Source organism: Haliotis rubra, unplaced genomic scaffold (assembly GCF_003918875.1).
Source record: "Haliotis rubra isolate DU_JTF1 unplaced genomic scaffold, ASM391887v1 Scf1468, whole genome shotgun sequence".
In the NCBI taxonomy this organism is placed as follows: domain Eukaryota; kingdom Metazoa; phylum Mollusca; class Gastropoda; order Lepetellida; family Haliotidae; genus Haliotis; species Haliotis rubra.
The window spans coordinates 490-18,817 of NW_025765412.1; the positions used below are offsets into that span (position 1 = coordinate 490).

General features: G+C 38.6%; 1 protein-coding gene across 1 annotated transcript; it reads left to right on the forward strand.

Annotated features, from left to right (window-relative positions):
* Positions 1-8,950: 8,950 nt before the first annotated feature.
* On the forward strand, positions 8,951-11,688 carry LOC124269705 (uncharacterized protein DDB_G0290685-like). Its single transcript, XM_046704739.1, has 3 exons — positions 8,951-9,017; positions 9,273-10,064; positions 11,039-11,688. Exons 1-3 carry the CDS (start codon positions 8,951-8,953, stop codon positions 11,686-11,688), a joined length of 1,509 nt encoding a protein of 502 aa, XP_046560695.1.
* The last annotated feature ends 6,640 nt before the right edge of the window (positions 11,689-18,328 follow it).

Here is an 18,328-nt window from a genome sequence, read left to right on the forward strand (position 1 = left end):
CTGGAACATTAGAAGTGCAAATATAGACAGTGTTATAACTGGAACATTAAAAGTGCAAATATAGACAGTGTTATAACTGGAACATTAGGAAGTACAGATGAAGACAGTTATAACTCCGGAACATAAGAAGTGCAAATATAGACAGCGTTATAACTGAAACATAAGAAGCGCAAATATATACAGTGTTATAACTGGAACATAAGAAGTGCAAATATAGACAGTGTTATAACTGGAACATAAGAAGCGAAGGTGGAGACAGTGTTATAACTGGAACACAGAATAAGCAAATATAGACAGTAAGTTATAACTGGAACATTAGAAGTGTAGATGTAGACAGTAAGCATAACCGGAACATTAGAAATACAGATGCATTTGCCGGTGATATAACTGGAACATTAGAAATGCAAATATAGACAGTGTTATAGCTGGAACATTAGAAGCGCAGGTGGAGACAGTGTTATAATCCGGAACATTAGAAATACAGATGTAGATGATGTTATAACAGGACCACATTATAAGTGGGAGGTGGAGACAGAACATTAGGAAGTGCAGGTGGAGACAGTATAACTGGAACATTAGAAGTACAGGATGAAATACGGAAAAAATTAGATATACAGAAGTGATAAAAGTATAACTGGAACATTAGAAGTGCAAATATAGACAGTTTTATAGCTGGAAAATTAGGAATTAGATGTGCAGGTCGGGAGACAGTGTAGCCGGTATAAAATGGAACTTTAAAAGTGCAAATATAGACAGTGTTATAACTGGGACATAAAGAAGTGCAAATATAGACAGTGTTATAACTCGGAACATAAGAAGAGCAGGTGGAGACAGTGTTATAACTGGAACATTAGAAGCACAGATGAAGACAGTGCGAAAATAACTGGAACATAAGAAGTGCAAATATAGACAGCGTTATAACTGGAACATAAGAAGTGCAGGTGGAGACAGTGTTATAACTGGAACATTAGAATAGCAAATATAGATACAGTGTTATAACTGGAACATTGAGAAGTGCAAATATAGACAGTGTTATAACTGGAACATAAGAAATGCAGGTGGAGACAGTGTTATAACTGGAACATTAGAAGGCGTAAATATAGACAGTGTTATAACTGGAACATTAGAAGTGCAAATATAGACTGTAAGTTATAACTGGAACATAAGAAGTGCAGGTGGAGACAGTGTTATAACTGCAACATTAGAATAGCAAATATAGACAGTGTTATAAACATTAGAAAAGCATTAGAAGTGTAGATGTAGACAGTGTTATAACTGGAACATTAGAAATACAGATGTAGATGGTGATAATAACTGAACATTAGAAATACAGATGTAGAAGACAGTGTTATAACTGGAACATTAGAAGTGCAGGTGTGGAGACAGTGTTATAACTGGAACATTAGAAGTACAGATGTAGATAGTGTTATTACTGAACATTAGGAAGTGCAAATATAGAGAGTGTTATAACTGGAACATTAGAAGTGCAAATATAGACAGTGTTATAACTGGAACATTAGAAGTGCAAATATAGACAGTGTTATAACTGGAACTCTTTAAAAAGTGCAAATATAGACAGTGTTATAACTGGAACATAAGAAGTGCAGGTGGAGACAGTGTTATAACTCTGGAACATTAGGAAGTGCAAATATAGACATTTTTCTAACTGGAACATAACAAGTGTAAATATAGACAGCGTTATAACTGGAACATAAGAAGTGCAGGTGGAGACAGTGTTATAACTGGAACATTAGAAGTAACAGATGAAGACAGTGTTATAACTGGAACATTAGAAGTAACAGATACAGACAGTGTTATAACTGGAACATATAAGAAGTGGAGGTAAAGACAGTGTTATAACTGGAACATATAGAAGTGCAAATATAGACAGTGTTTTTATAACTGGAACATTAGAAGTGCAGATGTGGAGACAGTGTTATAACTGGAACATCAGAAGTGCAAAAATAGACAGTGTTATAACTGGAACATTAAAAGTTCAGATGTAGATAAAGTTATAACTGGAATTACAAGAAGTGCAGGTGGAGACAGTGGGCATATAACTGGAACATTAGGAAGTGCAAATATAGACAGTGTTATAACTGGAACATTAGAAATACAAATATAGATAAAAAAGTTATAACTGGAACATAAGAAGTGGAGACAAGACAGTAACTGGAAACATCAGAACAGCAACATAGACAGTGAAGTTGAACTGGAACATTAGACTGCAGACATATGGAACACAGACAGACAACAGGAAAGCACTATATGGAGGTGGAGACAGGAACTGGAATGGAGATAACTGGAACAGTAGAACACAGACAGTGGACACACAGAATTGGATAACTGAAGTGAGACACAGGAACACAGACAACGGAACACAAGACTGGAACACAGAAGGAGATGGAATGAGACAACTGGAACACAGACAAAGAACCGGAAACACAGACAGAAGAACTGGAAGACAATCATGGACACATGCAGTGGAGACAGACCTGGAACACAGACAGAGACCCTGGAACACACAGGATGAAGACAGGACTAGGAACAGAACAGACATAACTGAATGAACAGAAGGAACACAGAAGGTGGAGACAACTGGAACATAAGACAACCGGAACTGAAACCAACAGACAGAACTGGAACATAAGTGGAGACAACTGGAACACAGAAATATAGACAGTGAGACCCAACATAGAAATATAGACAACTGGAACATGGAAATGTGAGGACAGACCCCTGGAACACAGGAACAACACAGAGGACACTGGAACACAGGAACACAGACAGACAGTGGCATAACTGGAACACAGGAACAAGGACACAGGACCCTGGAACACAGAAGGCAGATGACAGAGAACTGACGGAACACAAGAACACAGATGGACAGGCACAGGTGGAGGAACCGGAATCACATGGAAGACAGACCAAGGACACAGACAGGAAAATTGGAACACAGACAGGAATATAACCGGACCAAGGAACACAGAGAACGGAACACAGGAAGCAGATGTAGACAGAGAATCACACACAGACAAGTGGAACACAGGAACACAAGACAGACAAGGACAGGTAGACCAGATAGACAACTGGAACACAGGAAGCACAGTATGTAGACAGGATAACACAGAGAATCCCGAACACAGAAGGCAGGAACACACACAGATGGACAAAATGAGCACATAAGGAGACACAGGACCGGAACACATGGAGACAAAGAGACCGAAGACAGACAGCATAACTGGAACTGACAGCACAGTGGACAGGAACTGAGACCCAGAACACACAGACAGGACCGGAAGACACAGACACAGATGGAATCCCGGAACACAAGGATGGACAGACACGAACAGACAGCAGGACCCGGGAACACGGAACACAGACAACTGGAACACAAACACAGACAACACCCGTGGAGACAACCAAATAGACAGACAAGAAGGCAGGTGGAGACAGACCGGAACACAGAAGGAAGACAGTGAAAACGAGAGACATTAAAAATAGATGGAAGACAGGCATAACTGACAACATAAGAACAAATATAGACAAATCAGACAGCATGGAACACAGTGGAGACAACCGGAACACACAGACATAACTGGAACACAGGCAGACAGCAGAACCCGAACACAAGAAGGAGACAAATAACTGGAACAGTGGAGACAGGACCCGGAATTGACATGCAGATGTGGATGAAAAGAAAACTGGAACATAGAAATACAGATGGAGGATATAACTGGAACACAGGTGGAGACATAACTGGAACATAAGAAGTGAAAAAGGTGGAGACAGTGTTATAACTGAACATATAGAATAATACAGATAAATAGAACTGGAATAGTAGATGTAGACATAACTTGGAACATTAGAAGTGCATGGATATAAACAGTGTTATAAACTGGAACATTAGAAAATAGACAGTAAAAGGTGGAAAGACAGAAGTTATAACTGGAGACATTAGAATAATAAATATAGACAGTGTTATAACTGGAACATTAGAAGTGCAATATAGACAGTGTTATAACTGGAACATAAGAAGTGCAGGTGGAGAGACAGAACGGAAATATAGAAGTACTGATGAACATAAAGGCGCAATATTATAGACAGTAAGTGGTAACTGGAACATAAGAAGTGCAGGTGGAGACAGTGTTATAACTGGAACATTATAAGCATAGACATAACTAGAACATGGTTAGTGAACTGGAACATTAGGTAAAAGTGGAAATATGGTGGTGGAAAAGTATAACTGGAACATAAGTAGTGGCCAGGATGGAGATAGTAGCAGAATCTGGAATGAATTAGATAACTGGAATGGAAAGGAGATATTGGAAAGAATCTAGAAATATAAGGTGGTGGAGATAGTGATAACTGGAACCGAGATAGTGGTTAGAACTGGAGTGCAAAGGTGGAGACAGTGTTATAACTGGAACATACAAGAAGTGAAGGTGGAGACAGTGTTATAATCCGGCAACATTGAGAATAGCAAATTATAGACAGTGTTATAAACCTGGAACATTAGAAGTGTAGATGGGTGACAGTGCTATAACTGGAACATTAGGAAATACAGATGTAGATGGTGATATAACAGGAACATTAGGAAATGTACAGATGAAGACAGTGTTATTACTCAAAACATTAGGAAGTGCAAATATAGACAGTAAGTATAGCTTCGGGAAACATTAAGAGGCGCAGGTGGAGACATTATGTTACTGAACATTCGGAAGTGCAAATATAGATAGTAAGTATAACTGGAACATTAGAAGTGCAATATAGACAGTGTTATAACTGGAACATTAAAAGTGCAAATATAGACAGTGTTATAATCCGGAACATAACAAGTGCAAATATAGATACAGTGCTATAAATCCGGAACATAAGAAGTGCAGGTGGAGACAGTGTTATAACTGGAACATTAGAAATACAGATGTAGATGTTGATATAACTGGAACATTAGAAAGACAGATGGTATGCTATGCCAAACTGAACCATTAGGAATAGCAGACATAGACAGTGTTATAACTGGAACATAAGAAGTGCAGATGTGGATACAGTGTCATAAGTGGAACATTAGGAAATACAAATATAGACAGTAAATATAACTCGGAACATTAGAAATGCAGGATGTAGATGAACAGGTTATAACTCGGAACATTTAGGAATAACAAATATAGACAAAGTGTTATAATCTGAAACATAAGAAGTGCAGGTGGAGACAGTGTTATAATCTGGAACATTAGAAGTACAGATGAAGACAGTGTTATAATCCGGAACATGCTAGAAGCAAAGTGCAAACATAGACAGCGCTATAACTGGAACATAAGAAGTGCAGGTGGATACAGTGTTATAACTGGAACATAAGAAGTGCAGGTGGAGACAGTGTTATAAACCTGAACATTGAAATAATAAATATATATGACAGTGCTATAACCGGAACATTGAAGTGCAGAATATAGACAGTGCTATAACCGGAACATAAGAAGCGCAGGTGGAGACAGTGTTATAACTGAACATTAGGCAATAATAAATATAGACAGTGTTATAGCTCGGAACATTAGAAGTGCAAATATAGACAGTGCTATATAACTCGGAACATGTAAGAAGTGCAGTGCGGAGACAGTGCTATGCGAACTGGAACATTAGAAAGGTGCAGACAAGGCATAGATGGAACGTTATAATGCAACATAGGGAACATTAGAAATATAAGAGTGCAGGTGGAGATAGTGATATAACTGGAACATTAGGCGCGAAGTGCAGGTGGGAGACAGTGCTATAACTGAACATTAGAAGCGCAACATAGATACAGGTTATAAGAAACATAAGAAGGCAGGTGGAGACAGTGTTATAACTGGAACATTAGAATAGCAAATATAGATACAGTGTTATAACTGAACATTAGAAGTGTAGATGTAGACAGTGCTATAATCCTCGGAACATTAGAAAATGCAAATTACGTAGATGGTGATATAACCTGAATATTAGAAGTAAACATAGACACAGTGGTTATAGCTGAACAATAGAAGTGCAGGTGGAGACAGTGTTATAAGTGGAACACGGAAGAGCGCGGCAAGATGTAGATGGTAAGTTATAATCTGGAACATAAGAAATACAGATATAGATGATGTTATAACAGGACCATTATAAGTGGAGGTGGAGACAGTGTTATAACTGAACATTAGAAGTACAGATGAAGACAGTAAATATTACTGGAACATTAGAAGTGCAAATATAGACAGTGCTATAACTGGAACACAAGAAGAAGCAGGTGGAGACAGTGTTATAAACTGAAACATTAGAAGCACAGATGAAGACAGTGCTATAACTGGAAACATTAAGAATAGCAACATAGACAGTGCTATAACTGGAACACAAGAAGTGCAGGTGGAGACAGTGTTATAACTGGAACATGAGAAGTACAGATGAAGACAGTGTTATAAATGGAACATTAGGAAGTGAAAATATAGACAGTGGGCATAACTGGAACATTAGGAATAAGCAACAAATATAGACAGCGGTTATAACCGGAACATAAGAAGTGCAGGTGGAGACAGTGTTATAACTGGAACACTAGGAAGTAGCCAGGATAGAGACAGTGCTATAACTGGAACAGATTAGAAGCGCAAAACATAGACAGCAAGTTATAACCGGAACATAAGAAGAAGTGCAGGTATGAGGACAGTGGGGTTATAAACCAGCAACATTAGAATCAGCAAATATAGACAGTACATATAACTGGAACATTAGAAGGACAGAACTGAAACATTAGGAAACACAGATGTAGATGGTGACACAACAGGAACATTAGAAACACAGACGTAGACAGTGTTATCCCGGAAACGACAGAAGGTGGAGACAGCAGAACTGGAACTGATTAGAAGCACAGACACTGAGAGACAGAGGACCTGGAACACACAATCGGAACACAGACAGGCAGGACCCGAAGACAGAAGGTGGAGACAGGAACACAGACAGACCCGGGAACACAGGAACACAGACAACCGGAACACAGGAAGGACCGGAACACAGGAAGCACAGGAAGGTGGAACAGACCAGACGGAACACACACAGACAGACAACCTGGAACACAGTGGAGACAGGACCGGAACATAGGAAGGAATATAACTGGAACAGACAGGAACACAAGGAGACAGGAGACAACCCGGAACATACAGTGGACACAGACAACTGGAACATGGAGGAACACAAGGAAGGTGGAGACAGGACCTGGAACACACAACAGAAGGAACATAGAAATAACTGGAACATGCAGTGGAGACAACGGAATGGAACAGACAGCATAACTGGAACATAAGAAGGAGACAAAGAAAACTGGAACAACAGGATAACCGGAATATAGAAAGCAAATATAAAGAAAAAAGTAACTGGAACATAAGAAGTAGGTGGAGATAACTGGAATAGAAATGCAAATATAGACAGTGGAAAATAACTGGAACATAGCAGGTGGAGACAGTGAGAACTGGAAATATGAAAAGGACAGGTGGAGAACAGTGATGGAATCTGGAAATAGAATAGACAGATAACTGGAAATATTAGAAGTGGTGGAGAGAGGAAAATAACTGGAAATATTAGGAGGAAAAAGAGTAACTGGAACATGGTTAAAATATAGATAAAGAATGGAATATAATAAAAATATAGATAAAGAATGGAACATAGTAGGTGGAGATAACTGGAACATGAGGAAGATGGAAGATGAGTGTTAGTGAACTGGAATATTAGACAGTGGAAATATAGACAGAATGGAACATAAGGTAGGTGGAGATAATGGAATGAACAGGACAGTAAAGAACTGGAATGATGGAATAGTAAATGGAGATAGGAATTGGAATATTAGAAATATGGAAATATAAGAAAAATGGAATAGTAGATAAAGGATGGAATATTAGGAAGTAGATGAAGAATTGGAAATATAAATATAGAGGAATTGGAATGAAGGTAAAATACATACATGCGTGATATAACTGGAACATTAGGAAGTGCAGGTGGAGACAGTAAGTATAACTGAAATATTAGAATAATAAATATAGAGACAGTGTTATAACTCTCAATAGGAAGTGCAAATATAGACAGTGTTATTAACTTCGGGAACACAAGAAGTGCAGTGGTGGAGACAGTGTTATAACTCGAACATTATAAGTGCAACATAGACAGTGTTATAATCCGGGAACATTAGAATAGCAAATATAGACAGTAAGTTATAACCGGAACATAAGAAGTGCAGGTGGAGACAGTGTTATAACTGGAACATTAGGAAATACAGATGTAGATGTTGGTGATAAACTGGAACATTAGAAATACAGGATGTAGACAGTGCTATAACTGAACATTAGAAGCGGTAGATGTGGAGACAGTGTTATAACTGGAACATTAGGAAGGGTGGATATAGACAGTAAGTATACCAACTGAAAGAACTAGGAAATACAGATGCTGAATGACCAAATATAACAGGAAGCTGGAAGATGCATGAAGATGGTGTTATAACCGGAACATTAGGAAATGACAGATGTAGATAGTGATATAATCTGGAAAATCATAGATGGAAGTGGGAGCAGGTAAGGAAACATCAGAAACAGATGACGAGAACACGATGACAAGCACAATCTGAAGAGCACATAGAGACAGTAAGTTATAACTGGAACATTATAAAATGCAGATGTAGACAGTGTTATAACTGAACATTAGAAGTGCAGGTGGAGACAGTGTTATATGGAACACATTAGAAGTGCAAATGTAGACAGTGTTATAACTGCAAACATGAAGAAACAAGGATGAAGACAAGTGGCTATAACAGGAACATAAGGTAGAAACACAACACAGAAGACATAACCGGAACAGCAGTTACAGACAGCACCGGAGACAGTAAGACAGACCGGAACCAGAATACAAGGTGGGAGGCAAGCATAACTCTGGAACATAAGAAGTGCAGGTGGAGACAATGGCTATAATCCGGGAACACAGAAGTGCAAACATAGAAGAGGACCTGAACATTAGATACAACAGATGTAGGATGGCAGAACTGGAACATTAGGAAGTGCAACATAGACAACACACAGACTGGAACACAGAGAACACTGGACATGCACAGACAACTGAAAAACTAGAAGTGCAACAAGACAGGTGGAGACAATCCCACTGGACAGGACACACAGACAGGAAAACGGAACACAGTGGAACATAAGATGGAAATACAGAATAACCCGGACACACACACACACAGACAGGAACATAAGGACATACACAGACATGAAATGACACAGACAACTGGAACATTAGGAACACAGATGTAGAGACGGAAATACAGAAGGTGGAGACAGGAAATACAGACAGTGCATGGAGGAAATACACAGGAGAAGGAGGCAGGACCCGGAACACACAGATGAAGGACAGGAACGAACACAAGGACATATGGACAGTAACTGGACCGAATACACACACAAGGAGAAGGAGGACACATGAAGATGGAACACAGACATGGAAATCACAGATGGAGACACAGACAGGACACACTGAAAAGGAAATCACACAGGATGGAGGAAAAACGGAACATAGGAACTGTAGAGGACCCCGGAAACACAGACGGAACACAGAATGGAGACAGGCAGGAACACAGGAAGGACCGAACACAGAGACACACAGGAAATATAACCGGAACACAGACAAGGAGGCATGGAACAGACAGGAACACAAGGAACACAAGGAAAAACGGAACACAGGAAATAAGGATGGAGGACCGGACAGACAACCGGAACACAGGATGGACCGGAACACAGAAGGAGACAGGAACACACAGGATGGTGAGACCGGACACTGGAACACAGACAGGACAGGACACAGGAAGGTGGAGACACACAGACAACCCCGGAACACAGGCACAGACAAAGAAAGACAGGAATGGAACAGATGGAGACATAACCGGAAATACATAGGAAATACAGGACGTAGACCAACAACACAGGAAACACAAGCAGTGGAGACAACTGGAACACAGGAAGGTGGAGACAAAGGACCGGAACACAGAGACACAGCTGTAGATGAGAACAAGGACCAAGGTGGATGAAAGATAACGGAACATAGGAAGATGAAGACATAACCAAAGGAACATATAGAAAAATATGAGACAGTGGAAATATGAAGAAGGTGGTATAAATGGAAATGATAAATGGAGATAAGTGGAATAGATATACAGATGGAACATAGAATAAATAGAATAGTGGAATATGGAAGGAAGGATGACAGATGGAAAAATATAACTGGAAATATGAAAATAGACAGTGAACAGAAAATTGGAAATATAAGAAATACAGATGTAGATGAAAGAAAATAGTGGAGGTGGAGGAGACAGTATAACTGGAACATTGGAAGGAAGAGGGTAGTGAAGATAGAAGGTGGAGACAGTGAAAACTGGAAATATTAGAAGTGAAATATGGAAAGAATCTGGAAATATTAGGAAGATGTAGAAAGAAGAATGGAATATTAGTGAAATATAACTGGAAATATAGATAGTGAAAATTGGAAATATAGATAAAAAATTGGAACATAGTAGGTGGAGATAGTGAAAATCAACATAGTAGATGTAGAAAGAATGGAAATATTAGGAAATATAGATGTAGATGGGGTGGATATAACTGGAATATTAGGAAATACAGATGGACAGTGCATAACTGGAACATTAGAAGCAGATGTAGACATTTCTTAACTGAACATTAGAAGCACAGATGTAGACTGTGTTATAACTGAACACAGAAGGTGGATGCAGACAGTGTTATGAACCGGAACTACTAGGAAACACAGACGTGACAGTGACATAACCGGGAACATTAGGAAATAACAGACGTATTTGTGCCATAAGTGGAAACATTGTGGAAACAACACAGATGTAGACAGTACAGACAGGCAATAATCAGAAGTGCAGATGTAGATGGTGTTATAACTGAACATTAGGAAACACAGATGGTGACAGTGGACATAACTGGAACATTAGAAGTGCAGGTGGAGACAGTGGCAGCATAACTGGAACATGCAGATGATGAGAACTGGAACAAGAAACACAGACGAACACAACAGGAGCACAGGACCCCGGAACCGGAACACAGTGGAGAGACTGGAACACAGACAGTGAACACACAGGTGAGCATGGAATGGAACATAGACATAACCCAACACACAAGATGTAGACAAAGAATCCGGAACATAGACCAGGAAGATGAACACAAGGAACAGGAGGAGGTGGAGGACAGGACCGGAACACACAACCGGAACACAGGTGGAGACAGCAGGACCGGAACACAACACAGACAGGACCCGGAACACAGACATACAGACAGGAACACAGAGACAGGCATAACTGGAACACACAGACAGAACTGGAAACATAAGTGGAGGAGGAAAAATCCGACAGACAGGACCCGGAACACAAGAAGGTGGAGACAGGAAGACAACTGGAAGACACAGACAGTGGAACTGAGGACAGAGGACCCGGAACACAGACAACCCGGAACACAGGAAGCACAGATGAAGACAGGACCGGAACACACAGACAGAACTGGAAGACAGGAACACAAGAAGGAGACAGTGGCAGGACCCGAACACACAGACAACTGGAATGACAATCAAGGACAGAATCCCGAAGACAAGAAGGTGGAGACAGGAAGAACTGGAACACAGGAAGGATGAAGACAGGAACACAGACAACTGGAACACATGCAGGTGGAGGACCGGAACACACAGACACAGGAAATGGTGGAGACAGTGAGACCCGGAACACAACACACAGACAGGACCGGAGACAACCCGGAACCACACAGATGAAGACAGAATCCCGGAACACAGAACAGAGACAGCAAAAATAACTGAACACAAGAAGTGCACAGAAAAGAAAGAAGGTGGAGACAGAATCCCGGAACATGGAATAATAACAGACAGTGGCATAACTGAACATTAGAAGACAGTGGCATAACCCGGAACTGAGCAAGAAGGTGGAGACACAGTGACACAACTGGAACACACATAAACACAAGGTGGAGACAGAACCGGAACACAGAAGGATGACCGGAACACAGGAAATACAGACAAGGATAACCGGAACACATGGAGACAGGAGACACAGGAACACAGACAGGAACATAACCGGAACACACACAGATGGTGAGACCCGAGACAACACAAGGAGACAGCACACAGGAAGAGACACACAGACAGACACAGGACCACAGGAGACCGGAACACACACAGATGAAGACACACAGACAACCCGGAGACAGGAACACAGGAAGCACAGAGGAAGACAGCAGGACAGAAAATAGACAGCAAGAAAGGACCCGGAACAAGAAGTGGAGACAGCATAATCCCAAAGACAACTGAACACACAGACAGGAACACAAGACAAAAAGAACTGGAATGGAGAGAACTGGAACACACAAAGAACGGAACACAGACACAACCGGAACATGGAGACAGGAAATATAAAATAGACAGGCATAACTGGAATGGAAGGACAGACAGGAAAACTGGAACATGGAAACACAGGATGTAGATGGTGATATAACAGGAACATAGAAATACAGATGAAAGACAGCATAACTGGAACACAGTGGAGACAGTATAACTGGAAATATGGATGGAGGCATGGAAATAGGAAGGACAGTAAAGAAAATCTGGAAAATAGACAAATAACTGGAACATAGAAAATATAGACAGTAAAGAAAACTGGAACATAGAAATATAGATAACTGGAACATAAGTAGGTGGAGACAGTTATAACTGGAAGGAAATAGATGTAGATGGAGGAGTAACTGGAACATAGAAATAAGGAGGAAATAACTGGAATATAGAAGTGGATGTAGATGGAATATTAGGGAAGTACAGATGGAAGGAAAGAAAGGTGGAACATTAGGAAATGGAACATGCAGAAAGACAGGTGGAGACAGTGATATAACTGGGACATATAAGTGCAGGTGGAACAGTGTTATAACTGGAACATTAGAAGTAACTAAATATTAGACAGTGTTATAACTGGAACATTGGAGAAGTGCAAATATAGACAGTGTTATAACTGGAACATAAGAAGTGCAGGTGGAGACAGTGTTATAACTGGAACATTAGAAGTACAGATGATACACAGTGTTATAACTGGAACATTAGGAAGTGCAAATATAGACAGTGTTATAACTGGAACATAAGAAGTGCAAATATATACAGTGTTATATAACTGGAACATTAGAAGTGCAGATGTAGACAGTGTTATAACTGGAACATTAGAAGTGCAAATATATAGACAGTGTTATTACTGGAACATTAGAAGTGCAACATAGACAGTGTTATAACTTGGAACATTAGAAAAGTGCAAATATAAACAGTGTTATAACTGGAACATAAGAAGTGCAAGGTGGAGACAGTGTTATAACTGGAACATTAGAATGCAAATAGCAAATAATGCAGGTAGACAGTGCTGGAACATTATACAGTGTTATAACTGGGAACATTAGAAGTGTAGATGTGCAGACAGTGTTATAACTGGAACATAAGAAATACAGATGTAGCACAGATAATGTTATAACTTTGGACCATTATAAGTGGACAGTGGGTGGGAGACAGTGTTATAACTGGAACATTAGAATAGCAAATACAGATGTAAGAACAGTGCAGGTTATAACTGGAACATTAGAAGTGCAAATATAGACAGTGTGCTATAACTGGGAACATTAGAAGTGCAAATATAGACAGTGTTATAACTGCGGAACATTAGAAGTGCAGGGTGTAGACAGTGTTATAACTGGAACATTAGAAATAGGCAAATATAGACAGTGTTATAACTGGAACATAAGAAGTGCAGGTGGAGACAGTGTTATAACTGGAACATTAGAAGTGCAAATATAGACAGTGTTATAACTGGAACATAAGAAGTGCAGGTGGAGACAGTGTTATTACTGGAACATTATAAGTGCAAAATATAGACAGTGTTATAACTGGAACATTAGAAAAGCAAATATAAACAGTGTTATAACTGGAACATAAGAAGTGCAGGTGGAGACAGTGTTATAACTGGAACATTAGAAGTGCAGATGTAGATGGTGTTATAACTGGAACATTAGAAATACAGATGTAGATAGTGATATAACTGGAACATTACAAGTGCAGGTGGAGACAGTGTTATAACTGGAACATAAGAAGTGAAGGTGGAGACATTGTTATAACTGGAACATTAGAATAGCAAATATAGACAGTGTTATAACTGGAACATTAGAAGTGTAGATGTAGACAGTGTTATAACTGGAACATTAGAAATACAGATGTAGATGGTGATATAACTGGAATATTAGAAGTGCAAATATAGACAGTGTTATAGCTGGAACATTAGAAGTGCAGGTGGAGACAGTGTTATAAGTGGAACATTAGAAGTGCAGATGTAGATGGTGTTATAACTGGAACATAAGAAATACAGATATAGATGATGTTATAACAGGACCATTATAAGTGGAGAGTGGAGACAGTGTTATAACTGGAACATTAGAAGTACAGATGAAGACAGTGTTATTACTGGAACATTAGAAGTGCAAATATAGACAGTGTTATAACTGGAACATAAGAAGTGCAGGTGGAGACAGTGTTATAACTGGAACATTAGAAGTACAGATGAAGACAGTGTTATAACTGGAACATAAGAAGTGCAAATATAGACAGCGTTATAACTGGAACATAAGAAGTGCAGGTGGAGACAGTGTTATAACTGGAACATTAGAAGTGCAGATGTAGACAGTGTTATAACTGGAACATTAGAAGTGCAAATATAGACAGTGTTATAACTGGAACATTAGAAGTGCAAATATAGACAGTGTTATAACTGGAACATAAGAAGTGCAGGTGGAGACAGTGTTATAACTGGAACATTAGAATAGCAAATATAGACAGTGTTATAACTGGAACATTAGAAGTGCAAATATAGACAGTGTTATAACTGGAACATAAGAAGTGCAGGTGGAGACAGTGTTATAACTGGAACATTAGAATAGCAAATATAGACAGTGTTATAACTGGAACATTAGAAGTGTAGATGTAGACAGTGTTATAACTGGAACATTAGAAATACAGATGTAGATGGTGATATAACAGGAACATTAGAAATACAGATGTAGACAGTGTTATAACTGGAACATTAGAAGTGCAGGTGGAACAGTGTTATAACTGGAACATTAGAAGTACAGATGTAGATAGTGTTATTACTGGAACATTAGAAGTGCAAATATAGACAGTGTTATAACTGGAACATTAGAAGTGCAAATATGAGACAGTGTTATAACTGGAACATTAGAAGTGCAAATATAGACAGTGTTATAACTGGAACATTAGAAGTGCAAATATAGACAGTGTTATAACTGGAACATAAGAAGTGCAGGTGGAGACAGTGTTATAACTGGAACATTAGAAATACAGATGTAGATGTTGATATAACTGGAACATTAGAAATACAGATGTAGACAGTGTTATAACTGGAACATTAGAAGTGTAGATGTAGACATTTTTTCTAACTGGAACATTAGAAGTACAGATGTAGATGATGGTGTTATAAATTGGAACATTAGAAATACAGATGTAGACAGTGTTATGACAGGTACATCAGAAGTGCAGATGTAGATGGTGTTATAACTGGAACATTAGAAATACAGATGTAGATAGTGATATAACTGGAACATTAGAAGTGCAGGTGGAGACAGTGTTATAACTGGAACATTAGAAGTGCAAATATAGACAGTGTTATAACTGGAACATTAAAAGTGCAAATATAGACAGTGTTATAACTGGAACATAAGAAGTGCAGGTGGAGACAGTGTTATAACTGGAACATTAGAAGTACAGATGAAGACAGTGTTATAACTGGAACATAAGAAGTGCAAATATAGACAGCGTTATAACTGGAACATAAGAAGTGCAAATATATACAGTGTTATAACTGGAACATAAGAAGTGCAGGTGGAGACAGTGTTATAACTGGAACATTAGAATAGCAAATATAGACAGTGTTATAACTGGAACATTAGAAGTGCAAATATAGACAGTGTTATAACTGGAACATAAGAAGTGCAGGTGGAGACAGTGTTATAACTGGAACATTAGAATAGCAAATATAGACAGTGTTATAACTGGAACATTAGAAGTGTAGATGTAGACAGTGTTATAACTGGAACATTAGAAATACAGATGTAGATAATGTTATAACAGGAACATTATAAGTGGCAGATGGAGACAGTGTTATAACTGGAACATTAGAAGTACAGATGAAGACAGTGTTATAACTGGAACATAAGAAGTGCAAATATAGACAGCGTTATAACTGGAACATAAGAAGAGCAAATATATACAGTGTTATAACTGGAACATAAGAAGTGCAGGTGGAGACAGTGTTATAACTGGAACATTAGAATAGCAAATATAGACAGTGTTATAACTGGAACATAAGAAGTGCAGGTGGAGACAGTGTTATAACTGGAACATTAGAAGTGCAAATATAGACAGTGTTATAACTGGAACATAAGAAGTGCAGGTGGAGACAGTGTTATAACTGGAACATAAGAAGTGCAGGTGGAGACAGTGTTATAACTGGAACATTAGAAGTGCAAATATAGACAGTGTTATAACTGGAACATTAGAAGTGCAGGTGGAGACAGTGTTATAACTGGAACATTAGAAGTGCAAATATAGACAGTGTTATAACTGGAACATTAGAATAGCAAATATAGACAGTGTTATAACTGGAACATTAGAAGTGCAGATGTAGATGGTGTTATAACTGGAACATTAGAAATACAGATGTAGATAGTGATATAACTGGAACATTAGAAGTGCAGGTGGAGACAGTGTTATAACTGGAACATTAGAAGTGCAGATGTAGATGGTGTTATAACTGGAACATAAGAAATACAGATGTAGATGGTGTTATAACAGGAGCAGTATAAGTGGAGGTGGAGACAGTGTTATAACTGGAACATTAGAAGTGAAGATGAGGGCAGTGTTATAACTGGAACATTAGAAGTGCAGGTGGAGACAGTGTTATAACTGGAACATTAGAAGTGCAAATATAGACAGTGTTATAACTGGAACATTAGATATACAGATGTAGATAGTGTTTTTACTGGAACATTAGAAGTGCAAATATAGACAGTGTTATAACTGGAACATTAGGAATACAGATGTAGACAGTGTTATAACTGGAACATTAGAAGTGCAGATGTAGATGGTGTTATAACTGGAACATAAGAAATACAGATGTAGATGGTGTTATAACAGGAGCATTATAAGTGGAGGTGGAGACAGTGTTATAACTGGAACATTAGAAGTGAAGATGAGGGCAGTGTTATAACTGGAACATTAGAAGTGCAGGTGGAGACAGTGTTATAACTGGAACATTAGAAGTGCAAATATAGACAGTGTTATAACTGGAACATTAGATATACAGATGTAGATAGTGTTATTACTGGAACATTAGAAGTGCAAATATAGACAGTGTTATAACTGGAACATTAGAAGTGCAAATATAGACAGTGTTATAACTGGAACATTAGAAGTGCAAATATAGACAGTGTTATAACTGGAACATAAGAAGTGCAGGTGGAGACAGTGTTATAACTGGAACATTAGAAGTGTAGATGTAGACAGTGTTATAACTGGAACATTAGAAATACAGATGTAGATGTTGATATAACTGGAACATTAGAAATACAGATGTAGACAGTGTTATAACTGGAACATTAGAAGTGCAGATGTAGACATTTTTCTAACTGGAACATTAGAAGTACAGATGTAGACTGTGTTATAACTGGAACATTAGAAGTGTAGATGTAGACAGTGTTATAACTGGAACATTAGAAATACAGATGTAGACAGTGATATAACTGGAACATTAGAAATACAGATGTAGACAGTGTTATAACTGGAACATTAGAAGTGCAGATGTAGACATTTTTCTAACTGGAACATTAGAAGTACAGATGTAGACTGTGTTATAACTTGAACATTAGAAGTGCAAATATAGACAGTGTTATAACTGGAACATTAGAAATACAGATGTAGATGGTGTTATAAGTGGAACATTAGAAATACAGATGTAGACAGTGTTATGACAGGTACATCAGAAGTGCAGATGTAGATGGTGTTATAACTGGAACATTAGAAATACAGATGTAGATAGTGATATAACTGGAACATTAGAAGTGCAGGTGGAGACAGTGTTATAACTGGAACATTAGAAGTGCAGATGTAGATGGTGTTATAACTGGAACATAAGAAATACAGATGTAGATGGTGTTATAACAGGAGCATT